This window comes from Aotus nancymaae, unplaced genomic scaffold, assembly GCF_030222135.1.
Source record: "Aotus nancymaae isolate 86718 unplaced genomic scaffold, 86718_ANA_hifiasm-v0.15.2.pri h1tg000051l, whole genome shotgun sequence".
In the NCBI taxonomy this organism is placed as follows: Eukaryota; Metazoa; Chordata; class Mammalia; order Primates; family Aotidae; genus Aotus; species Aotus nancymaae.
This window is the reverse complement of record NW_026988465.1, coordinates 25,121,962-25,136,636: the sequence shown is the minus strand read 5'-3', so window position 1 is coordinate 25,136,636 and position 14,675 is coordinate 25,121,962. Positions and strand designations below refer to the sequence as shown.

Here is a 14,675-nt window from a genome sequence, read left to right as displayed (position 1 = left end):
CTGGAGAATCCTAATATATATTCAGAAAGTTTAGAAATCATGCAATGCATTTTTCTCAATTTAAGAATCCACTCAAACAAAGTAACCATATGGTTTACTATAATACAAATAATTTACATTAGGATTTGTTAGATTTGTGTCCCCTAGATCCCTGAAAACCTTGAAGGATCAAGCCTTGGAAACTGGCATAAAAACAGGGACTTGGGTAGCTCTATAAAGGATTTTGGATGATGATTCAATTTCTTTTTTTTTTTTTTGAGACGGAGTTTCACTCTTGTTACCCAGGCTGGAGTGCAATGGCGCGATCTCGGCTCACCGCAACTTCCGCCTCCTGGGTTCAGGCAATTCTCCTGCCTCAGCCTCCCAAGTAGCTGAGGCTACAGGCGCGCGCCACCATGCCCAGCTAATTTTTGTATTTTTAGTAGAGACGGGGTTTCACCATGTTGACCAGGATGGTCTCGATCTCTTGACCTCGTGATCCACCCACCTCGGCCTCCCAAAGTGCTGGGATTACAGGCATGAGCCACCGCGCCTGGCCTTGATGATTCAATTTCTACTAAACAAAATACACAGAGCAGGAGATAATATATCACAATGCCCAAATCATTAATTATAAAAGGTGACCAGAAAAATCTTTGAATTCCAGAGTCTTTAATTGATATTATAAATATGGAAGAGATTGCTGGTGCCAGATACCAAGTGAGAAATGCGAGTAGATGCAATAATGAAAGCATGTTTCTACAATAAGGAGAAGTGATACTAACAAAAAAGGAATTGTCTTCCCACAATTGTCACACACATAAGGCTTCTCTCCCCAGTGTGGGTTCTCCGGTGTTTGCTAAGGCCTGAGCAGTGACTGAAGGCCTTGCTGCATTGTTCATTTTGCTAGTGTGCTTCTCCTTATTGTAGGAATAAGGTGAAGCGCTAACACAAAAGTTTGCAGCAGAACAGGCATTCCGAAATACTTTTGTAGAAATAATGCCACCGAATGTATACATAATAAATACTAATTGTATAATGCTGACTAAAAGTTTTCTCACTTCAATTCACAAGACTAAAATTTTGACTGTCATCATGGGAAAAAAAGATGGTCTACACAGTGTGTTTAACAAAAAGTAGATAGCCTGAGGAGTTAAGTTAATGGTTAAAATAGTCATCATGAAAAATTGAGATGCTGTTACCACACAGGTGATTTAGGAATCAATGTATAAGACCAAGATAGTCATTAATAAAGGGGTTCTGAAACTGTAAGTGATACTTGTTTTAAATATTTGGTGTGAATCCACTGACCTGGAGAAAGTATGAACTTAGCAGGAATAAGTTTTACACAGTTTACAGTGTGTGTTGGGTGGTAGGCAGGATAGTGTCTGTTGTTTTAGGAGACATTGGTTAGGCCCGAGAGAACTACGGGAACTAAGATACTGAGCATTAGAATATTTATCATTTTATTCTGACTTGATGATTGATTTTCACACTGACTGAATAGGAAAGGGTTTTCCTTAAACAGTAGCAACAGGGAAACATTAAAGAATGAAACTTGCTGGGCCTGCTCTGGCTGCTCAGCTGACCTCTCCATTTACCTTCTGATACCTGGACATCCCTGCCCTGTTCAGCCCCACAGCTCCCAACTGTGGTTTCTGCTCCATGGTTGGGCCTCTGACAGCTACTTTGAATAAACCAGACACCCTCACCACATACAAAAAAAAAAGAAAAAAAGAATGAAATTTGGGCTGGGTATGGTGGCTCACACCTGTAATTCCAGTAATTTGAGAGGGTGAGGCGAGAGGATTGCCCAGGATTTTGAGACCAGCCTGGGCAACATAATGAGACCCCATATTAAAAAAAAAAATGCAGTTCCATGGATGGTACACATTCATAATGATTTAGTGATAAGCTGTTTAAGGCATTTGCACCAGAACGGAATTCCTAGTCTGGTAAAGAAATACCCCGGTGGCTCACGCCTGTAATCCCCGCACTTTGGGAAGCCGAGGCAGGTAGATCATGAGGTCAGGAGATCGAGACCATCCTGGCTAATGCAGTGAAACTCCGTCTCTACTAAAAATACAAAAAAACTAGTCAGGCATGGTGGGACGCACCTGTAGTCCCACCTACTCTGGAGGTTGAGGCAGGAGAATCGCTTGAACCCGGGAGGCGGAGGTTGCAGTGAGCCGAGATCATGCCACTGCACTCCAGCCTGGGCAACAGAGGGAGACTGTCTCAAAAAAAGAAAGAAAGAAAGAAAAACAAATATGGATTCTTTCTATCACAGAAATCCTGCCATTACCTCTGCTCTGCCTATGTACTTGGCAAAAGAATGCACTAGATTGAGTCACAATCTGGGTCAGAGAATTAGACACAAGCACAAATGGCCTTGGTGAGTTCTTTAGAAACCTGGATAACATCAAATTTTCAGAGATATTAAGGTAATCTCACTGGTACATTCAACAAACATTTATTAGCACCTGCGGAAAAGGCACAGGGGGATAGAAGACTGTGAATCTGACCAACTGTGGAGGATTCATTAGAGTCAAAGAGAACAGTCAGAGAAGCAGCCCCCAGCTCACAACCATGCACCCAGTAGACAGCACAAAGAACTGGATTAGGGCAAGTAGCCAGTCTAAACATCCAATTAATTCCAATGGGAGAAAACAAACCATTTCAGGTCTTACCTCTTCTAGACAACTTTCCCATAGTCTCCTATCAAGTATGTTTTGATTCCAAACACCTAGAATTTAGAAGATAATTCATCTAACCCAGTCTATATTTTCTAACACTGATAATGTGTAGTGGTAAATGAAGCCCAGTCCACAATTTCTATAATCAAGACTCCAGGGTGAGTGGCTTCGGATCGGTCACAAATGAGCACCGACTTGCATGTACGGCATGGTCACTGTGATAGGATGTTTCTCCCTGTGTGGCTCCTCTGATGTTGAACAAGGTATGAGATTCGGGTGAAGCCTTTTCCACATGCATTACACTGATAGGGTTTCTCACCAGTGTGGATTTTTTTATGTTCAATGAGGCCTGAATTCTGAGTGAAACTTCTTTCACACTCATCACATTTGTAAGACATGGGAGTTTCAACATTTTCCAACTGGCTTTCCATCCTACTTTTCCAGGCGTCTCCCTGCTCAGGTTCCTGAATGTTTTTATCCCCAGTATGAATCCTCTGATGTCTCAGGAGATGTGAGCTTCGCCTAAAGGCTTTGCCACACATATTACACTGATATGGCTTCTCCCCAGTGTGGATTCTGTGATGTTCAAGGAGGCTGCAGCTCTGGCTAAAGGTCTTCCCACAGTCATCACACTCGTAGGGCTTCTCCCCAGTGTGGGTTCTCTGGTGTTTGATAAGGTCTGAGCTGTGACTGAAAGCCTTGCCACATTCTTCACACTCATACGGCTTCTCACCAGTGTGGACTCTCTGATGAATGACGAGGGCAGAGCTCCCAATGAAGGCTTTGCCACACTCCTCGCATTCATAGGGTTTCTCGCCAGTGTGGATTCTCCTGTGTTTACTCAGGCCTGAACTTTGAGCAAAACTCTTTCCACATTCATGGCAGATGTGCCGCCTCCCTCCTGTGGCACTTTTCTGCTTTCTTTGTAACCTGCCCTCCTGTTCACCAGCTTCTGCACATGTAGGAATCTGGGCAATGTCTTCACTCAGGTGGCACGATATCTTCCCATGCTCCTTTTCTGGAAGCTCCTTGGCTGGAAGCAAGTCCCTGCTCTTAGTCTGTATTTCACCACCTGAAACAACAAATGGCCAGTAACTGTGGGTTACACCCTGCCATGGGAGGAAAGCTCTGTGATGAGTGCCAGGGAGGCAAGAATGACAGAGGTCTACAAATGCCCGGGATGAGGATATAAGTGCTAGAATAAGGATGGGAACAAAAGGGAAGAACAGAGTGCTGGGGAGGAGGGAGACCTGAGAATGGGAATGGGGCCATTGGAAGGGTACAAATAGGGAGTGGAGGGAAAGTGGTGAGAACCCAGGACTGTGTGGGGGACATAGGTGGTGGTTCTAAGCACTAAGAATAGTAAGCCAGGGCCATGCACCTAGGATTAGATACTAAAAGGGTTGAACAGAAAGTGACAGTAAATGGGGCAAGTGGAAGGATTTCTGAAATATCTTTGAGAAACAGCAATTGGGAGGCCGAAGCTGACAGATCACTTGAGGTCAGGAGTTCAAGACAAGCCTGACCAATATGGCAAAACCCTGTCTCTACTAAAAATACAAAAACTAGCCAGGCATTGTGGCAGGTGCCTATAATCCCAGTTACTTGGGAGGCTGAGGCAGGAGGATCGTTTGAACATGGGAGGCAGAGGTTGTAGTGAGCCAAGATCACGCCACTGCACTCCAGCCTGGGTGACAGAGTGAGACTCCATCTCAAAAAACAAAAACAAAAACAAATGAAACAGTGAAAGTGGAGACTCAGAAACTGGGCACTGATCAATGATACAATATAGACAGTTTTCTGTGCTCATATCCCAGGCAGAGGCAAGGTCCCCAAACAGAATTGGATTCAGTGCTGGGAGATCTGTGCCACCAATGAGCTATGTGGCCTCAGACAAGTCAGGCAATCTTCTCAGCCTCTGCACCCTCATCTCTGAGGTCAGGGTCTATAGTCAATATCTAAAGACCCTTCTAACTCTCACACTCTATGGTCCCAAGGCCCATTTCCTGAAGAGAACCCACAGATTTCCTCTTCAGTCAGGGGTAGGAACAGAAGGACATCAATATTTACTGGGCATCTCCTATGAGCCAGACCTGTACTTGGGGTTGTATCGACTTCAACCCATTTAACTTAACTAGAATACTGATAGGGAGAGCAGAAAGCAGGGTCAGAAGGGGTAAGCAGGCTGGATGCAGTGGCTCATGCCTGTAATCTCAGCATTCTGGGAGGGCAAGGCAGGAGGATTGCTTGAGCCCTGGAGTTCGAGACCAGCCTAGGCAACATAGCAAAACTCTATCTCTACAGAAAATAAAAATTAAAAAAATTAACCAAGTGTGATGGTCCATGACTGCAGTCCCAGCTGTTTGGGAGGCTATGGTGGGAGGATCACTTTAGCCCAAAAGGTCGAGGCTGCAGTGAGCCATGATTGTGTCACTGCACTCTATCCTGAGTGACTGAGCAAGACCCTATCTCTCAAAAAAAAAAAAAGTAAGGAGCTGGTTAGTAACAGGCTTTCAGAAATGGTGATTGTGAAATCAAACATAATACAGCTCAAAGCTTCCAACAGCTCAACAGGTTCTAATACACAAAGAATGCCAGGAAACCTTAAGAGGAATTAGTGTCCTTCAGTCTTACCTAGGAAGACCAGGCTGCCATGGTTCTCCTGCTTTTCATCTCGACAGAGGTTCACCTGAGATGAATCCTGCTGTGTCCATTCAGGGGGGAGGGTCAGGGCCACATCTTCCACTTTCAGCAACCCCTAAAACAATAGGTAATCCCACTGAAGAAGGGGCTGACCAAAATGATGGAGTAGGGAAGATCTGGGAAGCACCCCCAGTCCCCACCCCTGCCAACAGCTAGTAATAAAACAGGAAAAGCCTCTTATGTGGGCACCTAAATGAAGTTAATGATAAACAACCTCAAGATAGATGAGAAAATGCAAATCCCATCTGAGATCTGTATGAAGGATCTAGCATGGGGATAGAGGGAAACGGGGAGGGAGGAGTCCTCACAGGAAGCTCAACAGCAGTGAAGGGCATTGGGGGAGGAACAGGGGCTCCAGCTCACCTGGGACTCTGGAGTAACCCTAGAAGCTACCACTGCATCTCCTCTGCAGTACCCTCCATGGGCAAACACAGGGACCTGGAGAACTAGGAAGGAAAGAAGCTCTGGATGAGATGTACCCTGGCATTCAGCCTCCCTGCCTTGTGGAATCTAAGTTAAATATGTGGATTAATAGATTCCTGCCTCACTTGATTGAGCCCAGGAGTCTGAAGCTGCAATGAGCTATGGTTGTGCCACTGCACTCCAGCCTGGGCAACAAAGCAAGACCCTGTCTCTCTAAATAAACAATTCCTGCCAAACAAGTTTATACAGAGTATGCTCCTTTCCAAAATTCCCAGTCCCTACCAGCTCCAATCCTATGGCTAAAGATATCTGTTGTGCTCTGTAGATGTATGAAAACAATGCAAAAAGGCAGAATCCTTGTTAGCAGTGGTGAAATAAAAAGAACACAAAAATAAAACAAAAGCTTTCGATTTGAAAATCCTTTGAATTTTGCTAGAGATGGGAGGAAAAATTGGATTTTCGGTGAGTATGTCCTTAGTAACCATTAGGGTGCTTTTCACTTTGGATTTGAAAAGTTAAGAGGAGTCAGACAAAGCTGGGCTATGAAAGGCAGAAATAAGGGTCTGAGTTTTACAACTTGCTAAAATTCAAGAGAGAGAAAAGTAAAGGACTTCAGGTTTCCTTTTTATTCCTTATATAACCTCAGGAAGCAAATTTTGAAAGGGGCACAAAACAGGTGTTTTAGGCTAGAACCTCTGTTGAAAACTAAAGACTGCATGTTGGCTGGAACATCCCAGCGAGGTGTGTCTTGGGAAGTTGCACACGTGTTTAGGACACATGAAAGGACATCTCCAAACATACAGCTGTTTCCTATGCAGTGAATTTCATATTATTTTAATAACAGACCCAGGATTTAGAAGATTTATACCCTTTAATTTGCAATAGTCCTACAATTTATGAGATTGGCTGGCTGGCTTTACAGATTCTGTTTACTTCCTGCCTGGGACTTCCCCCTGTCATATGAATTGTATTATTAATGTATTATTTGCCACTTTCTTCACTTAAATATAAGCTCCACTGGACCAAGAAGAGTCTCACTGACAGTTCCATTCCCAGAGCTAACTGGCCACCACTCTGGAGGCCTCCATAATTATGAGTTAAACGAAGAACAAAGCCAAGTAGCAGGTATACACAAGTGTGGCAGCTCATGCCTATAATCCCAGCACTTTGGGAGGCCCAGAGAGGAGGATCGCTTGAGCCCAGAAGGAGTTTGAGACCAGCCTGGGCAACATAGTGAGGCCTCATATCCACAAAATTTTTTTTTTTTTAATTAGCCAGGCATGGTGGTACACACCTGTAGTCCCAGCTATTCAGGAGGCTGAGGTGAGAGGATCGCTTGAGCCCAGGAGGTGGAGGCTGCAGTGAGCGGATATCATGCCACTGCACTCCAGCCTGAGTGAAACAGCAAGACCCTGTCTCAAGAAAACAAAACCCAATAAAACAAAACAAAACTCAAACAAGAATCAATTCTTTCCAAGCCCAAGTTTTACTAATATCTTATTTACTATGCCCAGTCTTGGTTGAAAAAGCTTTCCACCATTATGTTGGAAATATTCCTTTTAATCTCAGTCTTAACTTAGAGTTGACCTGCGATGAGCATATAAACCACCGATCAATGATTTTGTTGGCTATTCTTAAATGAAATTAGATGAAGTCTGCAGAATTCATACTGCCTAGAAAATAATCCTGGGCCGGGCGCAGTGGCTCATGCCTGTAATCCCAACACTTTGGGAGGCCAAGGGGGGCAGATCACAAGGTCAAGAGATCGAGACCATCCTGACCAACTTGGTGAAACCCCATCTCTACTAAAAATACAAAAATTAGCTGGGTATGGTGGTGGGTGCCTGTAGTCCCAGCTACTCAGGAGGCTGAGGCAGGAGAATCGTTTGAACCTGGGAGGTGGAGACTGCAGTGAGATCATGCCACTGCACTTCAGCCCAGAGACAGAGCAAGACTCTGTCTCAATTAAAAAAAAAAAAAAGAAAGAAAAGAAAATCCTTACCTCTGTCTTGCAAGGGTTGGGATCCCAGAGATTCATGCTTGAGCAGAGCCTTCATTAGCTGAGCCTGGCTACTTTGTGACTCTGGGGATGGTGGCCACAGTGCCATCTTGCAACAGGGAAGCTCTTGCCCCTGGTCACCACCTGGAACCTAGAAATCATTTATTCATCAAACACTTCCACAGAACCATCTATGTGGCTGGCAGTGTTTCCAAGAGTATTATGAATGTCAACTAATTTAACGCAGAAAATAACAATCTTAAAAGGGAGGTACTATTGTAATACCCATTTTACTGACAGGGAAATTAAGGCACAGCCAGTTTAAGTAGCTAATAAGTGGCAATGGTAGGAAGGGAACTCAAGTAGAATGATGCCAGAGCACATGTCCTTACCATTACTCTATGCTCCTTCACATATACATTTGTGCTTTTGTGAAAATCCTTTGGAAACTGGTGCACAATTCTCAGAGAATGTTAATACCTTTTATTATCTGAAAAGGAGTAACGATCTGCAGTTTACAGAGTTTGGGGGACTCAGATAAGATCACAGCATGTGAAATCACCTAATACGGCCTGACATATGATATGTCCTCATTGAATGCAGGTTTCCGTCCAGATATTTATAATACTATACAATTACAGTTTTCAAGTTACTTTCTCATGTGCAGCTCAGAATTTCCCACATCCTTTATGAAGAATGAAGCTAAGAGACTTGCAATGACTTCCCACTGTTAACAGGGCTCGGATGTAATAGACCCAAGTCAAGAACCTTGGTATCCAGCTCTCCAGTTAGAAGGCTCTGGCCACACAGGTCCACTGAGGTGTGTGCACAGGGACACATGACGATGCAAAGAAGAAACCATCTCATAAAACAGGGAAGAAGATGGAGGTAGAAATAGGCTCACTTTATACCAGAGGTTCATCATAACCAATCGTCCATGAACTCCTTCCCACGTAGTCCATGAACTTGAATAGGACAAAAACAAAGCTTATTTTTTACTGGTCTTTAGGAGAGAGTTAGCGTTTCCTTCAGTTACGAATGGAAGCAACAAATCAAGGTAGCATAGGCAGTACCCAGGACTATGTCACCAACAGAACCTGCACACATTGTCACGTCACATTACAACCAGGCAAATAGGTACTTACCACTGCTTTGCAATCGCCAGTTATAAGGCCTGTCCCTAGGTCACATTATTTAGTGCAGTAATAGAAAAACACATTTATGACTTTAATACAAATTTAGTACTGTGCTAACCGTATGTTATGACTGCATCCTTTGTAATCCTTTATGGTTTATATATTTAAAAAAAAATTATTCTGAGGAGTCCAGGGACTTCACCTTACTGCCAAGGAGGTTCACGGTACAAAAAGAAATGGAGAACTCCCGGATCTTAAGGGGATGCCCCTCACTCCGATCTTGAGATGTCAGGAGGAAACGGACCACAGCGCTGAGATACTAAACCTGTTCTTTCTACCTGCGGCGCCGGCTCATCCAGCTGCCTCTCCAAATACTCCAGCAGCAGCACCACCTCCTCCCCGCTCTCTGGATGCTGCTCCCGCACCCAGCTCTGCACGCTTCCCGGCAGGATGGTCAGGAACTGCTCCAGCACCAGCAGCTCCAGGATCTGCTCCTTGCTGTGCATCTCAGGCTGCAGCCACTGTTGGCAGAGCTCTCGGAGCCGGCTCAGCGCCTCGCGGGGGCCCGCAGCCTCCGGGAATCGGAAGCCTCGGAAACGCTGGCGGGAGCGCTCGGGGCCCAGATCCGGGCTACTGGGAAAACCGGCCTCTTCTTCCTCCACCTTTATGACCAGAAGCTCCGTCTGCTCTTCTGTAGACTGGGCGTCCAGGGCTGCTCTTTCACTAAATTCTCTAGCCATCCTGGGCCAAGGCAGTCCTCAGGCCTCACTCCAGCTTCCAGGGCTATTTCTGCAGATCCCTGAAAGGTGGGAAGTCATTATTATCCAGTAAACTTGCAAGTTGTCCCCTCTCTCCTGCTCAGGAACCCAGAGACCTCTCTGAGGGACTGCGGCAGAAATTTCTCCATATTCAATGCTTCCGCAGCTTAATCCTCTACACCACCCACGCCTGAATCCCACAGTAAGGTTCCCAAAGGACGTCCTGGGGTGATCCTGGACATCCCCAAGCCCCTGACTAATCAGGAAAGAAAATGAAAGTGGTGAGGATCCAGGAGACCTCCTGGACTCTCCAGGCAGCCCCTCTCAGTGAAATTGTCCAGAGTTAACCCATTAACAATCAGGTCTGGGTTGTCCAAATTCTAAGATGACCCTAATTTCCTGTCCCAATCCTCAGGACTTTGAAAACGAGATAGCAAGTCCAGACTGACTGGACTGATCCCAAGGAGCTGAATTCTACTGACAATCTCAATGACCTTATAAACAGATTCCTCTCAGAGCTTCCAGATAAGACTGCAGCCCTACCAACGCCTTGGCATTGGCCTGGGAAGACCCTAATATTGAACCCAGCTGAGCCTGCCTGGCCTTCTGACCTATAGAACTGGAACAAATAAACTGTTTTTGTTTGTTTGTTTGTTTGTTTGTTTTTTGGTTTTTTTGCTTCTTTGTTTGTTTTGAGATAGAGTCTCACCCTACTGCCCAGAATGGAGTGCAGTGGCATGATCTTGGCTCACTGCAGCCTCTACCTCCCATGTTGAAGAGATTCTCCTGCCTCAGCCTTCTAAGTAGGTGAGATTATAAGCATGCACCACCACGCCCAGCCAATTTTTGTATTTTCAGTAAAGATGGGGTTTTGCCATGTTGGCCAGGCTGATCTTGAACTCCTGACCTCAAAAGATCTGCCTCAGCCTCCCAAAGTGCTGGGATTAAAGGGGTGAGCACTGCACCCAGCCCAGATTTTGTTTTAAGCTGATAAATTTGAGGCAAATATTATACAGCAACAGAAAACTAACACAGTTGATTCTATATCTGCAGGTTCTACATCCAGACATTCAACCAGCTGGAAAATACCTGGGGGGGAAATAACAAAAACAGCAATAAAAAAAACACAAAAATACAAAACAAGTATTTACAAAGCATTTCTACTCTATTTGGTTTACGAGTAATCTAGAGATGATTTAAAATGTACAAGAGAAGCTGAGCCTGGGGCACACTACTGCAGTTCCAGCTACTCAGGAGGAGGAGGCAGGAGGACCGCCTGAGCCCAGGAGTTCAAGGATGCAGTAAGCTGTGACTGTGCTACTGTACTCCAGCCTGGGCAACAGTGTGGAGACCCCATCTCTTAAAAAAATATGCAGGAGGTTGTGTGTATGTTGTAGGCAAATATTATACACCATTTTATGTAAGACTTGAGCACCCACAAATGTTTGTATCAGTGGGGATCCTGGAATCAATCCCGCACAGATATGAAGGATAGCTGCATCAGCTCTTATCTGTGGTCAAGGTACTGCAGTAAGGGGAAGAAGAAAGAAAAGACAGAAGGCCCTGGACCAAAAGAAATAGGACTGAATTAACAAACCTTGGCTGCCTGCCAGTGAGACCCTCAGTTACATCTGATGTGAGCCTTGTCCAAAAAACTGGCATAATATTCATATTAAAATTCAGCTGAAAGTAGGGTTTCTCCAGACTCTTCCGATCTCTGGGCTGGAGGCCCTTTAATTTCTCTCAGAAACATCAAGAAGGCAGAAAACATCACCAAGCCCTTGCCCTGGAAAGAGCACAGGCTGCCCCTGGTCTTTGCCACCTCCTCAATCTGCAACTCTCTTTCTTCCCCTTCAAGACCAGACTTCTTGAAAGAAAGCCCTCAGTCCCTGATTCTAGTCCTCACCTCCCACTAAGCCTTCCACACACTGTAAGCTGCAAACTGCCAACATCACTAAGATTCTGCCTGCAGAAGTAACCAAAGGTGCTTCCCTCAATTCCCATTTTCCATGGCCTCTTCTCGGGCAACTGGGCTGACAATACTGTCTACTTCCAGAAACTCACTCGTCCTTGATTCCTCCTTCCTGGTTCTTCTCAGCTCCCATGATAATCTGCTTACTGTTCTGAAGCCAGGTCTCCTGAGGTCATTATAATCCTGGCTTTACCACCTACTAGCTCAGTGCCTCCCTTTTTTAATCTGTAATAGGGATAGTGATAGCAAATAGGGCCATTGTAAGCATTAAGTAAGTGACTGTATAAAGTTCTTAGAACAGTGCCTGGTGTGTGGTTGTAAGGAACATGGCTGTGTTGCAGCCAGGCACGCATAGGCCAAGGTCAATATCCTGCATGACTCAGCAGGACTGGAGTGCAGGCACACAATTCCATGCATTCTATAGTCACAGCTATGTAGCCATAACACGGGAGGCTCATCACCTGGCTCTGAGCCACTATTGTTTGTGAGGTATACAAATGCAGCACCGACACTGTGAAAGAGCTGCTGAATAAAGTCATGTCCCATCTACCTGCTGTCTCTTGAGTGTTCTTCCAGCTCCCTGCCCCAAATCCACCCACTCCCCTCGGACCTCAGCTGGGGCTTGACCCTGACATTTGGTACAGTGGGCAGGATGAGGCGAGCGGGTCTTCAGCCCCCAGACTCCCGGGCCAGCTATGCAGCCGCAGCATGAGCTGTGGAACCCAATGGCAGCCGTGCTGTGAGGACGGGCTCTGGTGGAAACATGGGCCACGGTGGATAGGTCCTCCACGAGCGTGGAGAAGATGCCGAAGCACCTAGAAGTGCACAGCACCGAGAAGGAGAGTACCTATGCCAGCAGTCAGATGGGCATTTGTAACAAGTGCCTGACCAGTCCCTGCTGGACGCAGCACAGGGAGGAGGAAGAACCTCTGTTATAAGCTCACCCAGTGGTCTGCCAGACAACAGAGCACGAACAGCCACTGGGTCCCAAGGGTGGGCCCAGGGACTCCCAACCGTGGGGAAGCACCGTCATATACTGCTTGTACCCCCACTGAGTTGCGGGAGTTAGGCAAGCAGCGTCAGCAGCATCTGAGGGAGCCCCTCCCGGTCTGAATTCTCTCTCTCTGGGACAAAGGAGCTGACCTATTTCCTGCTCAGCCTCTGAGATGGAAGAGCAGGTTTCTTTAATTACAGTGTGGACTGATGCCAATGAATTACCAGAAACTGTCAGTAGGTGGCAATTGCATACAGACTTAGTGCAAGTCATTTGGGAAAAGGACATTGCTGCATGACCAGAGCATTCCAGCTCAAAGATTAACTGCTGCAGTCAGGCAGAAATGTAAAGCCTTTCCTGTTTGATTGGGAACTGGCCAAGGTGCCCAGTTTGCGGGGGACATCAGATAACCAAAGGCTGTATGTGGACTCGGCAATCCACCGGTCCCTAAAACCGAGTAAGTTTCCAGGCAGAGCGACATTTACTGATGGTCATGAAAGCTGATCAGCGAAAGTGAAACCTGGATCTTTGCACCTTGGCATCAGCTGCTTGCTCCGCACCTGTGCACCGTGGCTGCCTCTCCCACGCCTGAGGACATTCTGAAGATGGATGTCTATCATAGGTTTGATAGACCACCTGACAACAGAACTGGGATGGTGCCACTGTGTGTGTGCTTGACCAACGCATTCCCCTTAGCTGTCATCACTCCAGAGAGCCAGGAACAGTTTGCCTTCATGGGAGGGCGACAATGGATATTCATAGTGTTACTGCACAGCTGTATGCATAGCCCCATTATATGTCATGGTCTTATTAATGACGTTATATTAACCTCTGATTCTCTTGCAGATTTAGAAGCAGCAATGCCCCTCCTGGCTGGGATTGGGATGATGCAGCTGAAACCACCTTCCTGGCAGCTAAACAGGCTTTTCAGCAGGCACAAGCCCTCGGGTAGCTGATCAGGAACACTCATTTAAACTTGATGTGCATGTGACCACAGAGAGTTTTGACTGGGGCTTCTGGCAGTGCACAGAGCACTTTGGAATGCCAGTAGACTTTCGGTCCCAACTTTGGAAGGGAGCTGAGCGCTGGTATTCCTTGACAGAGAAGCAGTTAGTAACTGCATAGGCTGCCCTTTAGGCTCAGGACAGCATGGCAGGACGGACTACAGTTGTGTGCGCACGACTTACCCAACAGCAGGGTGCGTACACTCATGGTTAACAACCCGCACACTGGGATGGCACAGACATCCACTTTTGCAAAGTGGGGTGCCTACTTGGAACAGCAAAAAATGCTAAGTCAAGTCCCTTAGCAGCACAATTACAAGAAGTCTTAGGACCTACAGTCCTGATACAAGATAAGGCCATGGGGCCTGAGGCACCCCTAGACCCTGAGCCTTCACTGTTTAAGGAAGGGCATCCCTGCATTTCCCAATGGGGTGTGGTAGAGACAGGTCTAGCTGGGGTGTTGCAGTCCAGCCTAGTACTGACGGCTTATGGTTTGATAACAGGTGTGGACAAAGTAGCTAATGAGCTGAACTCAGGGCAGTGTGAATGGTGATCACCAAGAAGGTGACATCTACGGTAACCTGCACCAATAGCTGGGCAGTTTATCAGGCTTAACCTTGTGGTTAACTATCTAGAAGTTACAGAAGTGGCTAGTCACTGACCCATGTAAGGCCAGGCCACGTGGCCAGACCTATGGGAGAAAGGATGACTTCCTCTGACCAGGTATGGGGACAAACAGTAACCTGTTGTTGCCTGCCCCAACACCCCTAAAGGTGGGAAACAAAAAACTTAAAGCAACGTTGGGGTAGCATCATCATGGGGTGCTTGCCCGCCATAACCTGAAATGATTGCTTCTTGTATTACTACTGCGGCCTGAGTGCCCAGAGCCTATGCATCAGGCTTATGTGTCAAGCCTGTGTGTATGTATCAGCCCTGGGTGCCCAAAGCTTATATGTCAGGCCTGTGTGCCAAAAACCTATGTCTCCCTTGGCCTGGAGGTAGAGTGTAAGG

At 46.2% G+C, this 14,675-nt stretch overlaps 1 protein-coding gene across 8 annotated transcripts in view; it reads right to left on the bottom strand.

Annotated features, from left to right (window-relative positions):
• Positions 1 to 2,758: 2,758 nt before the first annotated feature.
• Positions 2,759 to 14,675, bottom strand: part of LOC105726393 (zinc finger protein with KRAB and SCAN domains 3) — a 49,823-nt gene continuing 37,906 nt past the window's right edge. For 5 of the 8 annotated variants that reach the window (XM_064363116.1, XM_012465829.3, XM_012465828.3 and 2 more), the window contains 5 exons: positions 9,275 to 9,735; positions 7,804 to 7,951; positions 5,742 to 5,824; positions 5,310 to 5,433; positions 2,759 to 3,747 (listed from right to left, as the gene is read on the bottom strand). In XM_064363116.1, coding sequence (XP_064219186.1) covers positions 2,888 to 3,747; positions 5,310 to 5,433; positions 5,742 to 5,824; positions 7,804 to 7,951; positions 9,275 to 9,676 — 1,617 coding nt within the window. In that variant the 5' untranslated portion in view covers positions 9,677 to 9,735 and the 3' untranslated portion in view covers positions 2,759 to 2,887. Of the gene's footprint in view, positions 3,748 to 5,309; positions 5,434 to 5,741; positions 5,825 to 7,803; positions 7,952 to 8,568; positions 8,766 to 9,261; positions 9,736 to 14,675 lie in introns of those variants that run through there. The other 3 variants (XM_012465833.3, XM_021666737.2, XM_012465834.3) reach the window with 3 other exon arrangements.